The sequence below is a fragment of the Mus caroli genome, unplaced genomic scaffold, assembly GCF_978045245.1.
Source record: "Mus caroli unplaced genomic scaffold, Mus_caroli_1 scaffold_13, whole genome shotgun sequence".
NCBI lineage: Eukaryota > Metazoa > Chordata > Mammalia > Rodentia > Muridae > Mus > Mus caroli.
The window spans coordinates 18,742,348-18,754,980 of record NW_028227268.1 but is presented as its reverse complement, the minus strand read 5'-3'; the positions used below and the strand labels follow the sequence as shown (position 1 = coordinate 18,754,980).

At 48.3% G+C, this 12,633-nt stretch overlaps 1 protein-coding gene across 1 annotated transcript in view; it reads right to left on the bottom strand.

Moving 5' to 3' along the window:
- Positions 1-12,633, bottom strand: part of Plekhm1 (pleckstrin homology and RUN domain containing M1) — a 49,322-nt gene that overhangs the window by 9,472 nt on the left and 27,217 nt on the right. The window contains exons 6-8 of the mRNA XM_021176304.3: positions 6,464-6,764; positions 2,758-3,678; positions 105-250 (exon numbers count right to left, since the gene is read on the bottom strand). Coding sequence (XP_021031963.1) covers positions 105-250; positions 2,758-3,678; positions 6,464-6,764 — 1,368 coding nt within the window. The remainder of the gene's footprint in view (positions 1-104; positions 251-2,757; positions 3,679-6,463; positions 6,765-12,633) is intronic.

The window sequence follows — 12,633 nt, the reverse complement described above, 5'->3', positions numbered from 1 at the left end:
CTACAGCCAAGGTCCTGCAAACAGACAGCGGCAGTTCCGGGAAGACACTCCTCAGTCACCAAGCAGCACTGTGTGGTCAACGGCAGCCTGGCCTACAGCCTTACCGGGCGCTTTGTGAGGTCCCAGTTGTGGATGATTCTGGCTGGAATCACTGAGGCATCGTCTTGGTGGCAGAAGTCACAGTAATACAGGCCAGAGAAGGCACAGAGCTTGGGTCGTACAAAGGAGAAGCCGATCTGTCGGGAGCAGCCTAGGGAAATGGGTGATGGGTGAGTAAGCAGTGAGGGCCAGAGTCAGCTTCATGGAACACAGAGTCGGCTCCAGTGAGAAAGACATGCAAATACAAAAATAGAGAACCGACTCCTCAGACCTTCCCTCTCTCAATGAATAAATATATAATCATTTCCAACCACACAACCCCACCACTTACAATAAAAACTTTTGTGATTTTGTGTTTGTTAGTTTCGAGACAGGGTCTTACTATGTAGAACAGGCTGCTCTTGAACTCAGAGATATCTGTCAGTTGTCTGTCTCCCAAGTGTTAGGATTACAGGCTTGCACTTTGTGCACCACTACACCTAGAAAAACTGTTAATTATGACAGTATACTATTAAATGGTTATTGCTGGGTCTGGGAGAACTTGGAAGCCGAGGTAGGAGGATTCTGAGTCTGAGGTCAGCTTAGGGTTACACAGTAAGAACTATCTCAAAGCAAACTCACGGAAAGGTATCTGTCAGGTCACACCAAGTCTAAGTGACAGGTGGCTCTCAGAGTTGGGTCTGGCCACAAGTCGTCATTCTCCTCCCATTGCCACCTCTGTTCACTCGCTCCCCTGCCTGCTCCCCACTGCCAACCTGAGCCCCTACTTCCCCACCCGGGTTCAGAAACACCGGCAACAAAGCTAGGACCTGGACTAGTGAGGAAGCTGTGGAGAGGAAGCCAGCAGGAAAGACAGCATGGCCTAGACACAACATGGTCTCCATCTGCGTCGACAGCAGCAAATCTCAAGACAGTGGGCAGTGACGGTGTTAGCCGTGTGGTCAGTACGTTCTCCATACCAGAGAGCAGAGAGTCAAGGATCAGGAGTGCCCAAGGCAAAAAGATAGTGTGGTTTCGAAAGGTTCCTTTGGTCTCAGGCCAAAGAGCTGGCTTTCTTGCTGTTGAGCGGCCTCATCCGCACCCTCACCCGATTCTCCTAAGATCCTATCTCGCTGTATAACTTAGCTCCTGCCAGCTCTGGTGAGGTCGCTACATAGTGTAACTAATACTGTAAGTGCCCTGTAAACTGTGAATTCCAACCCAAGTGTTTCTGGTTGGCATCATCATGGCCATGGGACAGTGCAGCAGTGTGGAACGCCTGAACTCCTTGGTATACCAGTCTCCGCCAACAGCAGGCTGGCAGGAATGAGTTCTCCTTATAATACTCACACCCACAGCCAGAAGCCTCCCCCGAGAGTTTGGATTGTGAGTGCAGGGGCAGGCAGAGGTTTGCAGGTGTTTTCTGCAGGAAGCTCTGCTCAGCCCACCCTCCAGGGCTTGCCACAGGCCACTTCCAGGCACTGGAGGCAGGCTTTCCTCTGTGGTCTCCACCCCATCAGGACAGCTCAGCTTTCAGCTCCATTCTTCTGCAATAGGGCAGCTGGTATCTCTCCCAGACAGTATGTCCCAGGGACAGGTGGGAAGAGGTACCAATGGAAGGAAGACAGTGGGACATCACGAGACTGGGAGGCCCTCTGGTGTCATGCCAAGGAGGGCAAGTTCTAGGACACAATCATCAGCTCTGCCTCTTGAATATACTGAAAGCCTGAGACAAGCTACTAGCTTTGGGCTCCAGTTTCCTCACCTATAACATAAAATGAGGAAATAGTAGCTCCTAACTCTACGAGGATGTACAGAGCAAAAAATGAGAGAATCCAAGCAAAGCGTCTGGCTTTGTGCCCTGCACAGGATCATCTCCCATGGTGATACCGACACAGCCGAATCCTTCTCACGGAATCACACACATAAGGGAAAAGCAGGCATAGGAAAGCCAATGAGGTGTGGTGACAGATGCCTGTAATCCCACTACTTAGGAGGCTGAGGAAGGAAGCAAGAATTCAAGACCAACTTTGACTACATAGTGAAACTGCAACTCAAAAAAAAAAAAAAAAAAAGTGTCAGGGCACAGTAACACATGCCTATAATCCCAGTACCTAGAAGGCAGGAGGACCAAGAGTTCAAAGCCAGCCTAGGTTACATGAGACATGGGGGTGGATGAACCCTCAAACCGTGGAGTAGTATGTTGTCCAATACAGTGGCTCAAAGTCAGAGGTCGCCTTTATACTTAAGTAAATGGAAAATTCGGCTCTTAATTATACACAGCTACCCTTTAAGCACACAGTGGCTGGATGTAACCTGGAACTAGAGTTGGAAAGCACAGACCCAGGCACTTTCATCATTACAGAAGCCCTACTGGCAGCACTGAATAGCATGCCTTACAAAAGCATGCAAGCATACGTGCTTGTGAAGACTCCTATACCCTTATATGCAGTGTAGCAATGAAGCAGGAAGGCCCAGGAAGCAGGACTGCCACCCACAGGTCCCACCCAGTATTAGGAGGTGTCAAGAGACAGGCAGGGGCTGTACATAGAGGGCACTGTGGAAGAGCAGAGGCTGCAGCGTAGGCGCCAGTCTGCTGTATTGTTGGGGGCCCAAATTGATGACTCCATAGGAGGAAGAACACAGGCAGCTGGGGTTAGTAGGAGAGTCAGTCAGCACCTGCACAGAAGCAGCCCTGGGAGTCGAGGCCCTTCTCGGTCGGGATGGCCACAAGGTACTGTAGCAGGAAGCCGTTCTCCCTGGTAGCAAACTTCAGCACCTCCTGACAATTTTCATCCAGACTCCCACCAAGTGTCACAGCCTCCTCAGCTGACTCTAGGTAAGATGCCAGCACTTTCCGGACCAGGTCTCTCCAGTGGGCGGCCTCCTCGGTGTTCTTGGCCTGCAGTTTCAGGACAGCCTTGGCCGTGATGATTTTGAAGAAGGCTGGGCCCCCAAGGCTGGTGTCTGGCAGGATGTCTCGGATGGTCTCCACTCCATGGCTATCACTTAGCATCTTCTCATTGTTTCTCACTCGGAAACATTTCAGAGACTCCAAGGACAGGGAAAAGATATAGGGGACCCAGGTCCGGTCTGCATACAGATACAAAAGGGACTCTTTGATAGCATCTGGCTCTGGAACCTGGGCAGATGTCCAGTCCAACTGCATGCCCTGGGCACCTGCAGGCTCGGGGAGTGGGGTTGAATAGGGGGGGAGGCTGTCTGGTGGAGCTTCTGGGGCATCCTCAGCCTGGTCTGGGTACTGGATATTCACCCACTCATCTTCCTGCTGAGGGCGCACCTTCTGCAGAGCCTCCCGTACGCGGTCAAGCCAGTCCTCAGCCTCGTCTTGGGAGGAGGCACGGAGAGCCAGCTTCTTGCCCGAGAAGACCAACTCAAAACGTCCATCACTGTGTGCTGGCCCCACAGCCTCACATCGGAGCAGGGAGCAGCTCTCCACACAGGTGCGCTCCTCATCACTCAAGTAGAGGCGGAACTCCAACGGGGACAGCTCACAAAAGAATTCCTTCCAGATGCCCATGGCTCCTCGCCGGGCCACTGTGCCCAGCTTCATGAGGCCCCGGAATGGGTTGGACAGCCCTAGTGGGAGAAAAGAGGCACTTTAGACTAAGGGCCTGTCCCTTTTTAGTTCAAAGCCACAACTGGTGCCCAGTGTTCTGTGGGAGTGGCCCCAGGCGCTTTCAAATGGGACCCTGCAACTAGAAGGAATAGGTTTTTTTTTTCCTTTTTCTTTCTTTTTTTCTTTTTGCACATCACCATCTGTTCTCCCCTGAGTGGGTGACCTCACCAACAACATTTCACTGAAAAGATGGAAGCAGTCAGATTCCTTCATGGGTCTCCTGCAGCACCCCCTGCCCATCTGTGCCCATACTTCCAGACCCTCCCGCCACTGGCTCACGGACAGCAATCTCTCCAGCAACTCTCCTTTCCCGTGCTGCCACTTCCCATTGTCCACTGGGTCAGTCCTATCAGCATGCTGCCATCTTTCCTCCCACGCTCGCATACCTTTGCTAGATTCCTGTCACTAACTGCTACCGTACTTCCAGGAACTAGCCATAGTTTTGCCTTGGATTCCGGTCCTATTCCTTCTTGATCCTGGACCCATTGGCTTCTTGTCTCCTCATGCCTTTGAGGGCCACTAAGGCTTACCTTATGGTAAATCCAAAAAGCCCCCCACAGCCCTCATTTCTAGCCTTTGTTCTGACCTCTCAGCCCTGGAGCACCGGGGATGCAGGACTTGTGCCTCAGCTCCATGGCCACCCTCCTGGCTGATCTCACCGGCTTTCAGGGATTTCTATGAATGTTTATATAAGCACGTAAATAATAGTAAGAACCCAAGCACTTCCTGCGGCCCACGACTCCGATCTCACTCACCTCACCCCTTCCTACTAGCACTAACCACTCTCATCTACTCTGGTTATCACTGCCCCCTGGACATGCCAAGCGTGTTCCCAGAGGAGCACTGTTAACCATCTTCTGCCTGCTTGGATGCAGATCACCTCATTCCCCCTCTTTCCCACCTTGAATGTCACCTCATTGGTGAGAATGGCCCCCGTCACATTATGACGACTTCTCTCCCGACCCCTATGGATCACTCCCCAGTATCACCATTTGACCACAAACATTTACTGGTCAATTTTCCCATGTTGTGACGGCTGAGGAGCAGGAAGTAAGTCTCAGGAAGATAGGACAGTGTTCTCAGCACCAGAGGCAGTGCTGGGCACATCTTAGATGGTACCTGGCACAGTCACAGAAATATCTACTGTGTGAGTAAGAGGCCGGGCAGGTGAGTAAGTACCCATGTGCCGCATACTGCTCACTGTTCTCTACTTCCCTGGAATCACCCCAACCAGAGTCTAAAATTAGACACGTGATTCTCTCTTTCAGTCTGGACTAGAGTGACTGACAGCCTAGTAGCCTATGCATGAAGCACTGGTTCTCTGGCTGGGGTAGAGGCTACTGTCAGCCATGAGAGACAAACCAAGAGAAGTCAACAGGCTTTGACATAATTCTCTGCCAAGTTCCTACCATCAGAAAAGATAGAGACCAGTGTCAGGGACAATCTGTAGGTGTGGTGACTCATGCATTTAATCTCAGCACTCAAGAGGCTAAGTCAGGAGGACTGTGGCAAATCTGAGGCTAAAATTAGGTTGAACAGTTGAGATTCAGGCTAACCTATGCCATAGTGTGAGACCTTGTCTCAAAACAAAAAAAACCAAACACAACAGCAGCTGAGTGTGGTGATGCAGGCCTTGAATCCCAACATCTGGGAGACAGAGGCAGGTAGATCTCAGTGAGTTTGAAGACAAATGGTCTACATTATGAGTTCCAGGTCAACTAGAGTCACACAGTGGGAACTTGTCTTAAAAAAAAAAAACCAACCAACCAACCAAAACAAACATTTTGAGCTAATACAATTAAGCTAGGGTTATTTAATGCTTTCTGGAATTTTCAGGGCGTGGAGGTCAGAGCACACCATAAGCAGCACAAGGAGGGATGAAATAGACAGCAGGTCGGATAAGCCCTGCTAGGGTTATTTCCTAAACCATCCAAGATAAGGGCCTTAGAAGGAGCCACTAGAACCGCTGGCCTCCAAGAGTAGGCTTTCCTATGAGTTCTGCAATCCCGAATGTCCTAGTTTAGTTTCTCATGGTACTGGAGACTGAACTTTGGGCTTCACACCTTCGGTCAGTGTCTGATCACTGAGCTCCATCCTCAGTGTGTCTTTTGAGTTTGAGGTGAGATTCTGTGAAGTTAATCAAGCTAATCTTTGGCTCGCTCGCTCTTGTGTTCTCTAAGCTTGAGCTCCCTGCTTCCACTACTGAGCAGCTGATATCACAAGACTTTAGAACCCCGCTAGGCTAATTTAATTGAGAGTATTTCCATTTCAATATATGACATAAGCTAGGAGCGGTGGTACTCACCTGAACCCAGTGCCTTGTGAATTTGAGGCCAAGCTCACCTTGATGGTAAGCACTAGGCAAGACAGGGCTCTATACTAAGACCCTATCTCAAAAGACTTTTTAAAAAAGGTATTTTTATATTCGGTAATCGGGTCTTTTGTTTGTTCTTGTTTTCCTGCGGCACAGGCAGCATACCTCATGGCTCTACTGAGCCTGCTGAGCGGGGCATCCTCAGAAAGTCTGGCACTGCTCTAGTGAGCTAGTGAGTCCGTAAGCAAGCACAGCAGTTTTCCCCAAGTGCTGTCGTGCGGGTCTAAGTGTCCTTGTACCTCACCACTACACTCTGGGCAAGGACTGACTCTGGAAGGACACACTACCTGTTTACAACGGCAAAGAGGACTGACCGAGAGCTGCTTTTTGAAAGACACTGTCCCTGGGGTTGGGACTCTACAGCCACCTACCCATTTGCCTTCGGTGCACCACACAGAAGTTTTTATGGTCTTGTGTCACCCCTGGAGCTGGGGCTGGAGCTGGAGCTGGAGCTGGCTGGGCATTTCCGCAGCCCTGAGAGGACACACATGCTTTGTCTAATGCCCCCAAGGAACAGCTCTTTCTTGGTCCTTGAGAAAAAGGCCTGTGGAGAGCAGCCCTCGACTCCGGAGTGTCTTGCAGAGGAGATGTGCAGAGATCTGCGGCACTCTTCAGGGCAGGCTCCTGGGGAGGTCGGCAGAAGTCATCTTCAGAGATCCAGCTCTTGCCTTTCTATAAGAAAAGAGGAATGAGGTAGTCCTTTAAGAGTTTAAAAACATTTTGTTACAGCTCACCTATAATGAAATTAGACCACTTTACCCATTTTACATTCACATCAGCAATGCACAACGTTGCTATTACTGGGGCAGGGAGGGCAGGCATGCCCGTGGAGGTCAGAGGACAACTTTAGTCAGGTTTCTCCTTCCATCTGTATGGGGGCCCTGGAGGTTAAATCTCAGTGGCCAGGACTGAGTAGACACCTTTATCCACCTGCTGAACATCTCTCCCGCAGCTTCCTTCTAACCTCTCCAATCTCTGTCATGAAGTCTTCCTGCCATGCTCATCTGTGAAGTGCTGTCTCACTGTGGTTTTGATTTGCATTTCCTTAATGTCTAATGGCAAGAAAACATCTTTTCATATTAGTTATCAGTACTTTTCTTTAGATTTTAATTTTTATTTGGGCTTATGGTTTGTTGTTAGGGTTGACTAACTAGTAAACCCTAGTAACTAGTTCAGATGTCCCTGTTGTGGAGCAGGGCGAGCCCTTCATCCAACTGAACTGATATACTTATAAAAAGAGGAGACAGGCATAGTGGCGCACACATTTAATTCTAGTGGCAGAGACAGGCAGATCTCTGTGAGTTCTGTGGCAGCCTAGTCTACACAGTAAGTTCCAGGACAGACCCTGGTTCAAAACAAGGGAAGAGGAGATGACACACACACAGAGGAAAGTGTCAAGTGGAGGAGAAGCATGGGATGGTGGAGGGAGGGACTGGAGTGATGAACCTACAAGCCTGTGCCAAGAATACTAAGAACTGAGAGAAAGACAGAAGAAATTACCCCTCACTGCCTGCAGAAGGAACCACTGCTGCCGACACCTGGCTCTCCACTCAGCTTCTAGTACTAAAAGGACTGTACAGCTGTGGTTTCCAGCCATCTGATTTATGCTACTTTGCTATAACTGCTTAGGAAACCAATAAAAATGTCAAGGGTTCTGGGCAGATTCTGGGGACCAGAACCTTAGCAGGCTATCTGACTGACCAATGACTTCTCTTATTCTATGTGTTGTCAATTATTTTTTTATTCATCTCTTCCCTTCCTTTTCTTTTTGAGACAATATCTATAGCCAAGGTTGGTCTAGAGCTCATTACATAGCCCAGGGCAGCTTTGCAAGAGCCTCCTGCTTTGGCCTCTCAGGCACGAGCCGCAGGCACAAGCCACCATGCCTGGCTTCTTCTCTTTTCCTTCTTAATGGCGCCTTCTGGAGCTCTGAGATGTTTTCTTCCTAAGCTTAATTTAGCCAGCTTGTCTTCTGCTTGTGCTCCTGCTGTCTTATCTCAGAAGCCACCTCAGAAGCCAATGTCACCAAGATTTACTCCCACGTTTTTTACTAAGAGCCTTATTAGCGCTTACATCTCTGTGACCCATTTTGAGTCAGCTTCTCATGTAAGGTGTAAGGAGGGCGTGCAACTTGATTCTCTTGCAAGTGGAAATACAAGTGTCTCAGCACTTCGGCCTTGGAGATATGGGGTGAGGGAGGTGTGGTGTGTGAGCTTAGACCTAAATTATTGCTTCTAATTCTGTTCCCCACATTGAGCAGGTCCTTGAAGCCCCAGCAGTAGATCCTGCTCCCTGACCCGCACAGGTTTTCTATGTGAGCCTGAAGCTACTCCCTGACAGGGGAAGTTGGAGAGGTCTGGAGTCAGAAGGCCTAAGAGAATATTGTTTAGTTCCTATTCTTCACCGTTCTAAGCCCTCTCTGCCTTTCTATGCCTAGACATGGAAGAGAGCAGAGGCAAGGAAGCTGGCTGGCTGCACTAAGTGGCTGTCTATACAAAGGAAATGAGTCACACAGGCAGGACCCGCCCCATTGCTCTGGTAAGTGCTACCAATCTAGCTCTGACATTGCTATTTCCAACCCCTAAATCAAGACTGCCCTCCCTGCTGATACAGACAGGGAGGAGGGTTCTGGCTCTGGCTGTGTGACAAAGGGGTTGGTTTAGACAGTTTAGACTCCTGAAGCCAAGAGAGACAAGTTCTGATTCAGGTATAGGGGAGCTTTCCAGATCTGGGCTCCCAGGGCCTCTGTATGTGACTTTCAGAGTTGGCATCTGCTTCCTTCTACTCGGGACAGGATGACGTGTCAGGCAGGGTGGCTGCTAGGGACCATGTAACACTGGTCTAAACAAAGCCTGTCTGGGTCACCAAGCCCCAGATGATTCCCTGAGGAAAATGGGTGTGAGAAATAGCTCCCAGGAGCCACTTGGCCATCCTGGTGACTTCACACATACCTGGTGATCCTGCCCTGTATAAGCCCTGGTAGGAGAGGACGCTATTCTTGAGGACCCACCAGTCACCACCTGAACGCTTCTTTACAAGCCCCCAACTCAGATCCCCTCATCACCCAGACAACGCATCACCCTATTCAGTGATAGTCTCTGCTCACCCCCATCCTATAAGTCTGAACGATCATTTTCCTCGATAATGTCAAGCAAAAATGCTCAGCATTGAGTCATAAAACAGACTATTTCCATCACTACTAGGTAGTTTGTGTGAATGTTTAGGCACAAGTATGTGAGCAACTCTGGAGTCGGTTCTCTCTATCTTATTTGGGTTCCAGTGATTGAACTCAGGTCACTAGACTTGTATGTCATGTATTTTGACTCCTTGAGCCATCTTGCCAGTCCAAGGGACTAACTCCTGGCTGTCCAAGTGTCTTCAATGTAAAACAACAGAGGTGGGTGGAAGGACCTGGCAGAATGAAGAGAACTGTGGATTTACAATTAAGGAAGACTTGCTTCTCTTTCCACTGAAGAGAAGACTAGTAAGAAATGTTCAGAGTCCACTGACCTCACATCAGTCATTGGGGGATGACTCTCTAGAGAAAGGCTCTGTGAGAAACAATGAGAAGCAGTGTGTGTGGGGGGAGTGGGGGTGGGGGGGACGGTTCCAGTGAGAGAGCACCGAGGGCGTATCTGCCTCACAGAGGAGGTAGAGAAAGAATACTCCCGAAATAATGGATCTCAGCACTTGCACGATCACCCTTTTTCCCTTCCTCTTGCCTCTTTCTGCCACCCTCCCACGTATGCTTGCTCAGGGCCCCACATCTGGCCGGCTCTGTTTCTTCAAACTGTGAGGAGATACCGCTGACCTGGGATCTACACCAGAGCAGCATCTGCCATCAGGAATCTAAGTCAGCAGAATGCTGCCTGCGTCACTAGGTGTCAGGAGGCTATGGCTAAGGAACGTAATGGTCTCTGGATCATTTTCCAAAGGACTGGACTTTCTGTTCACCGTTCTCATTATGCCTGCATGTGCAACTGCAGAAGGGGACCCCACGCCACAGCAGAGTGTGTGTAGGACACATTCTCTAGGCCAGGCTTAGTCACCCCAGGGGCTCCCAGTCCCTGCACTTCCTGCACAGCACTCAGCACTACTGTAATTACAATGTGCACCATCAGTTCTCTAATCTGGTGACTGTCCCCAAAGGCCAGGGCTCTTGTCTGTTCTGTTTCATCATTGTTTCCCTAGCACCTATCACAATGCTGGGCCCACAGGCAATGCTTTACAAAGAAAACTTCTGAAAAAGAAAGGCTGAAAAAAAGCTGATGGTGACTAGAACCCCCCCCTGCTTCAACAACATGGACTAAGCTAAGGAGGGAGTGGTGCATGCTGTAAGTAAGGTAGAGCAGAAAACTGGGACACAGGACCCTGTCAGAAAAGGGGCACAGGGACAGCCACTGTAACAGCTGGACGCTGTAAGGAGCTGGCCTTACCTAGGGAGCAGACAGGAAGTTCAAGGGTCAAAACTGTGGACGGTGGAAGAATTCTGTTGACAAGTTAGCTATCCTGTCCCATTAGCTCCAGGACCCCGACAAGGTACTGTGTTTGAGACCAACTAGCAGAAGGTAGATCCAGGGCAAGGGTGAATTCAGTCAAGATGGTCAAGGCCACACTTGGGAGTTAAGGTGAGACACAGGCAGCCGCCTCTTAAAATTCATCCTTCTCTCTGCAGTCTAAGGTGGAAGCTGCAATCCCTCCAAGCTTCAGGATATCTTCGCTACTGCCCAGTAAGACTCTCCAAGGCCTCATAAAATGCACCGTCCAGAAGTAAATCTGGAACCACGTTCAGAATGGTAAAAACAGAGACTCTGACCCAGTTACACAAGTGCATGATTCTCAGTCATACTCAATGCACTGAGCTAGATCAATCAGATGTCCACATAGAAAAATATAAATTGGATCCAGAGAGGCAGTCCAGTGCTCTCAGCCAACCTTTGTGACCTGAGATTGACCCCCAGCAATCACATGGTGGGAGGAGATAATCAATCCCCAGGAGATTGACCTCCATTTGTGTGTTGTAGCATACTCAAGTGGCCACACATACACCTACACATTTGCATATCACTCAATCAATAAATACAAATAAATAAACGACAAGGTGATTGCTACCTCACATTAAGCCCAGGGATGTAAAAACAAGAGAATGAGAAATGTAAAGTCATTTTAGACTGTGTACATAGCCAGTCTGAGACCGGCACAGTCTACAAGAGACCCTGTCTTAAAAATCAGGAAAAAAACCAAAGAAACAAAAAACCACCAAATTCAACTTAAGAATGGGCTGGAGAAACGGCCCAGTGGTTAAGAGCACTGGCTGCTTTTCAGAGGACCCTGGTTTGATTCTCAGAACCCACATGGGAACTCACAATCATCTGTAACTCCAATTTCAGGGTATCCAGTGCCCTCTTCTGGCACTGTGGCTACCAGAAACGCTTGTGGTGCACATACATACATGCATGCAAAATACCCATACACATAAAATAAAAATTAAAGCAAAATAAAATGTGATGATGTCTCACAAAAGATAAAACGGCCTTATACAAGCAAATGAAAAGGTAGTCCTTCCTCCCCAGACGCACACAGAATAAAAACACCACAATCTAGCACTTCTCATCCACCAGGATGGCTATAATAACAGACTCATTTGAAACTAGGTAATTACAACTGTTGGTAAGGATGCTGGAAAAATACATTGGTGGAGACGTAAACTAGGACAGCTGCTTTGGAAAACAATTTGACAGTTCCACAAAAAAGTTAAATATAGAGTTACTATATAATCCAAAAATTCTACTAATAGAATTTTATGTGTCTAAGAGAATTAAAAACATATGCCCGTACAAATTCTTGTACACCATATTTACAACATTATTTGTAATAACCAGGAAGTGTTAATAATTCAAATGCCCACCATACATAAATAGCACATGACTTAGTCACACAATGAAAAATACCATAGGCTGTTTATTCCTCAGCAGTAACAGGGATGAAGAACTGCTACATGGTGCAACATGGGTGAACCTTTTTGCTGACTTATTTTTGAGTCAGGGTCTTGTCATGCAGACTAAGTTGGCCTCATGATCTTCCTGCCTCTGCCTCCTGTATGACAGGGTAAGAGGCACAAGCCATCACACTCAATTTTTAAAATATCATGCTTAGGGGCGCAGGGGATGGCTCAGTCAGTAAAATGCTTGCCAGACAAAGATGAGAACCTAACTGAGAGTCCCCAAAGCCCATGTACAAAGATGGATGAAGCAGCACACTGTCGGCCTCCGAATGTATATGTGCACATATGCAAATGCCGAAGGCAAACCCCAAACAGATAGTTAGTCCTGTTTAATTCGTCAGAACAGACAAATCTATTGAGACCAAACAGCGATGTTATTTGAGGCTGGGGGAATTACTGCTAACATTTCTTTAAAAGAGGGATTGAAGTATTCTAAGATTAGATTATAGTGATAGCTACATAACCCAAACAAACTAAAAAGTACTGAATTATACTCTTATATGGTGTGTGAATTATACCCTAATAAATCAATTTAAC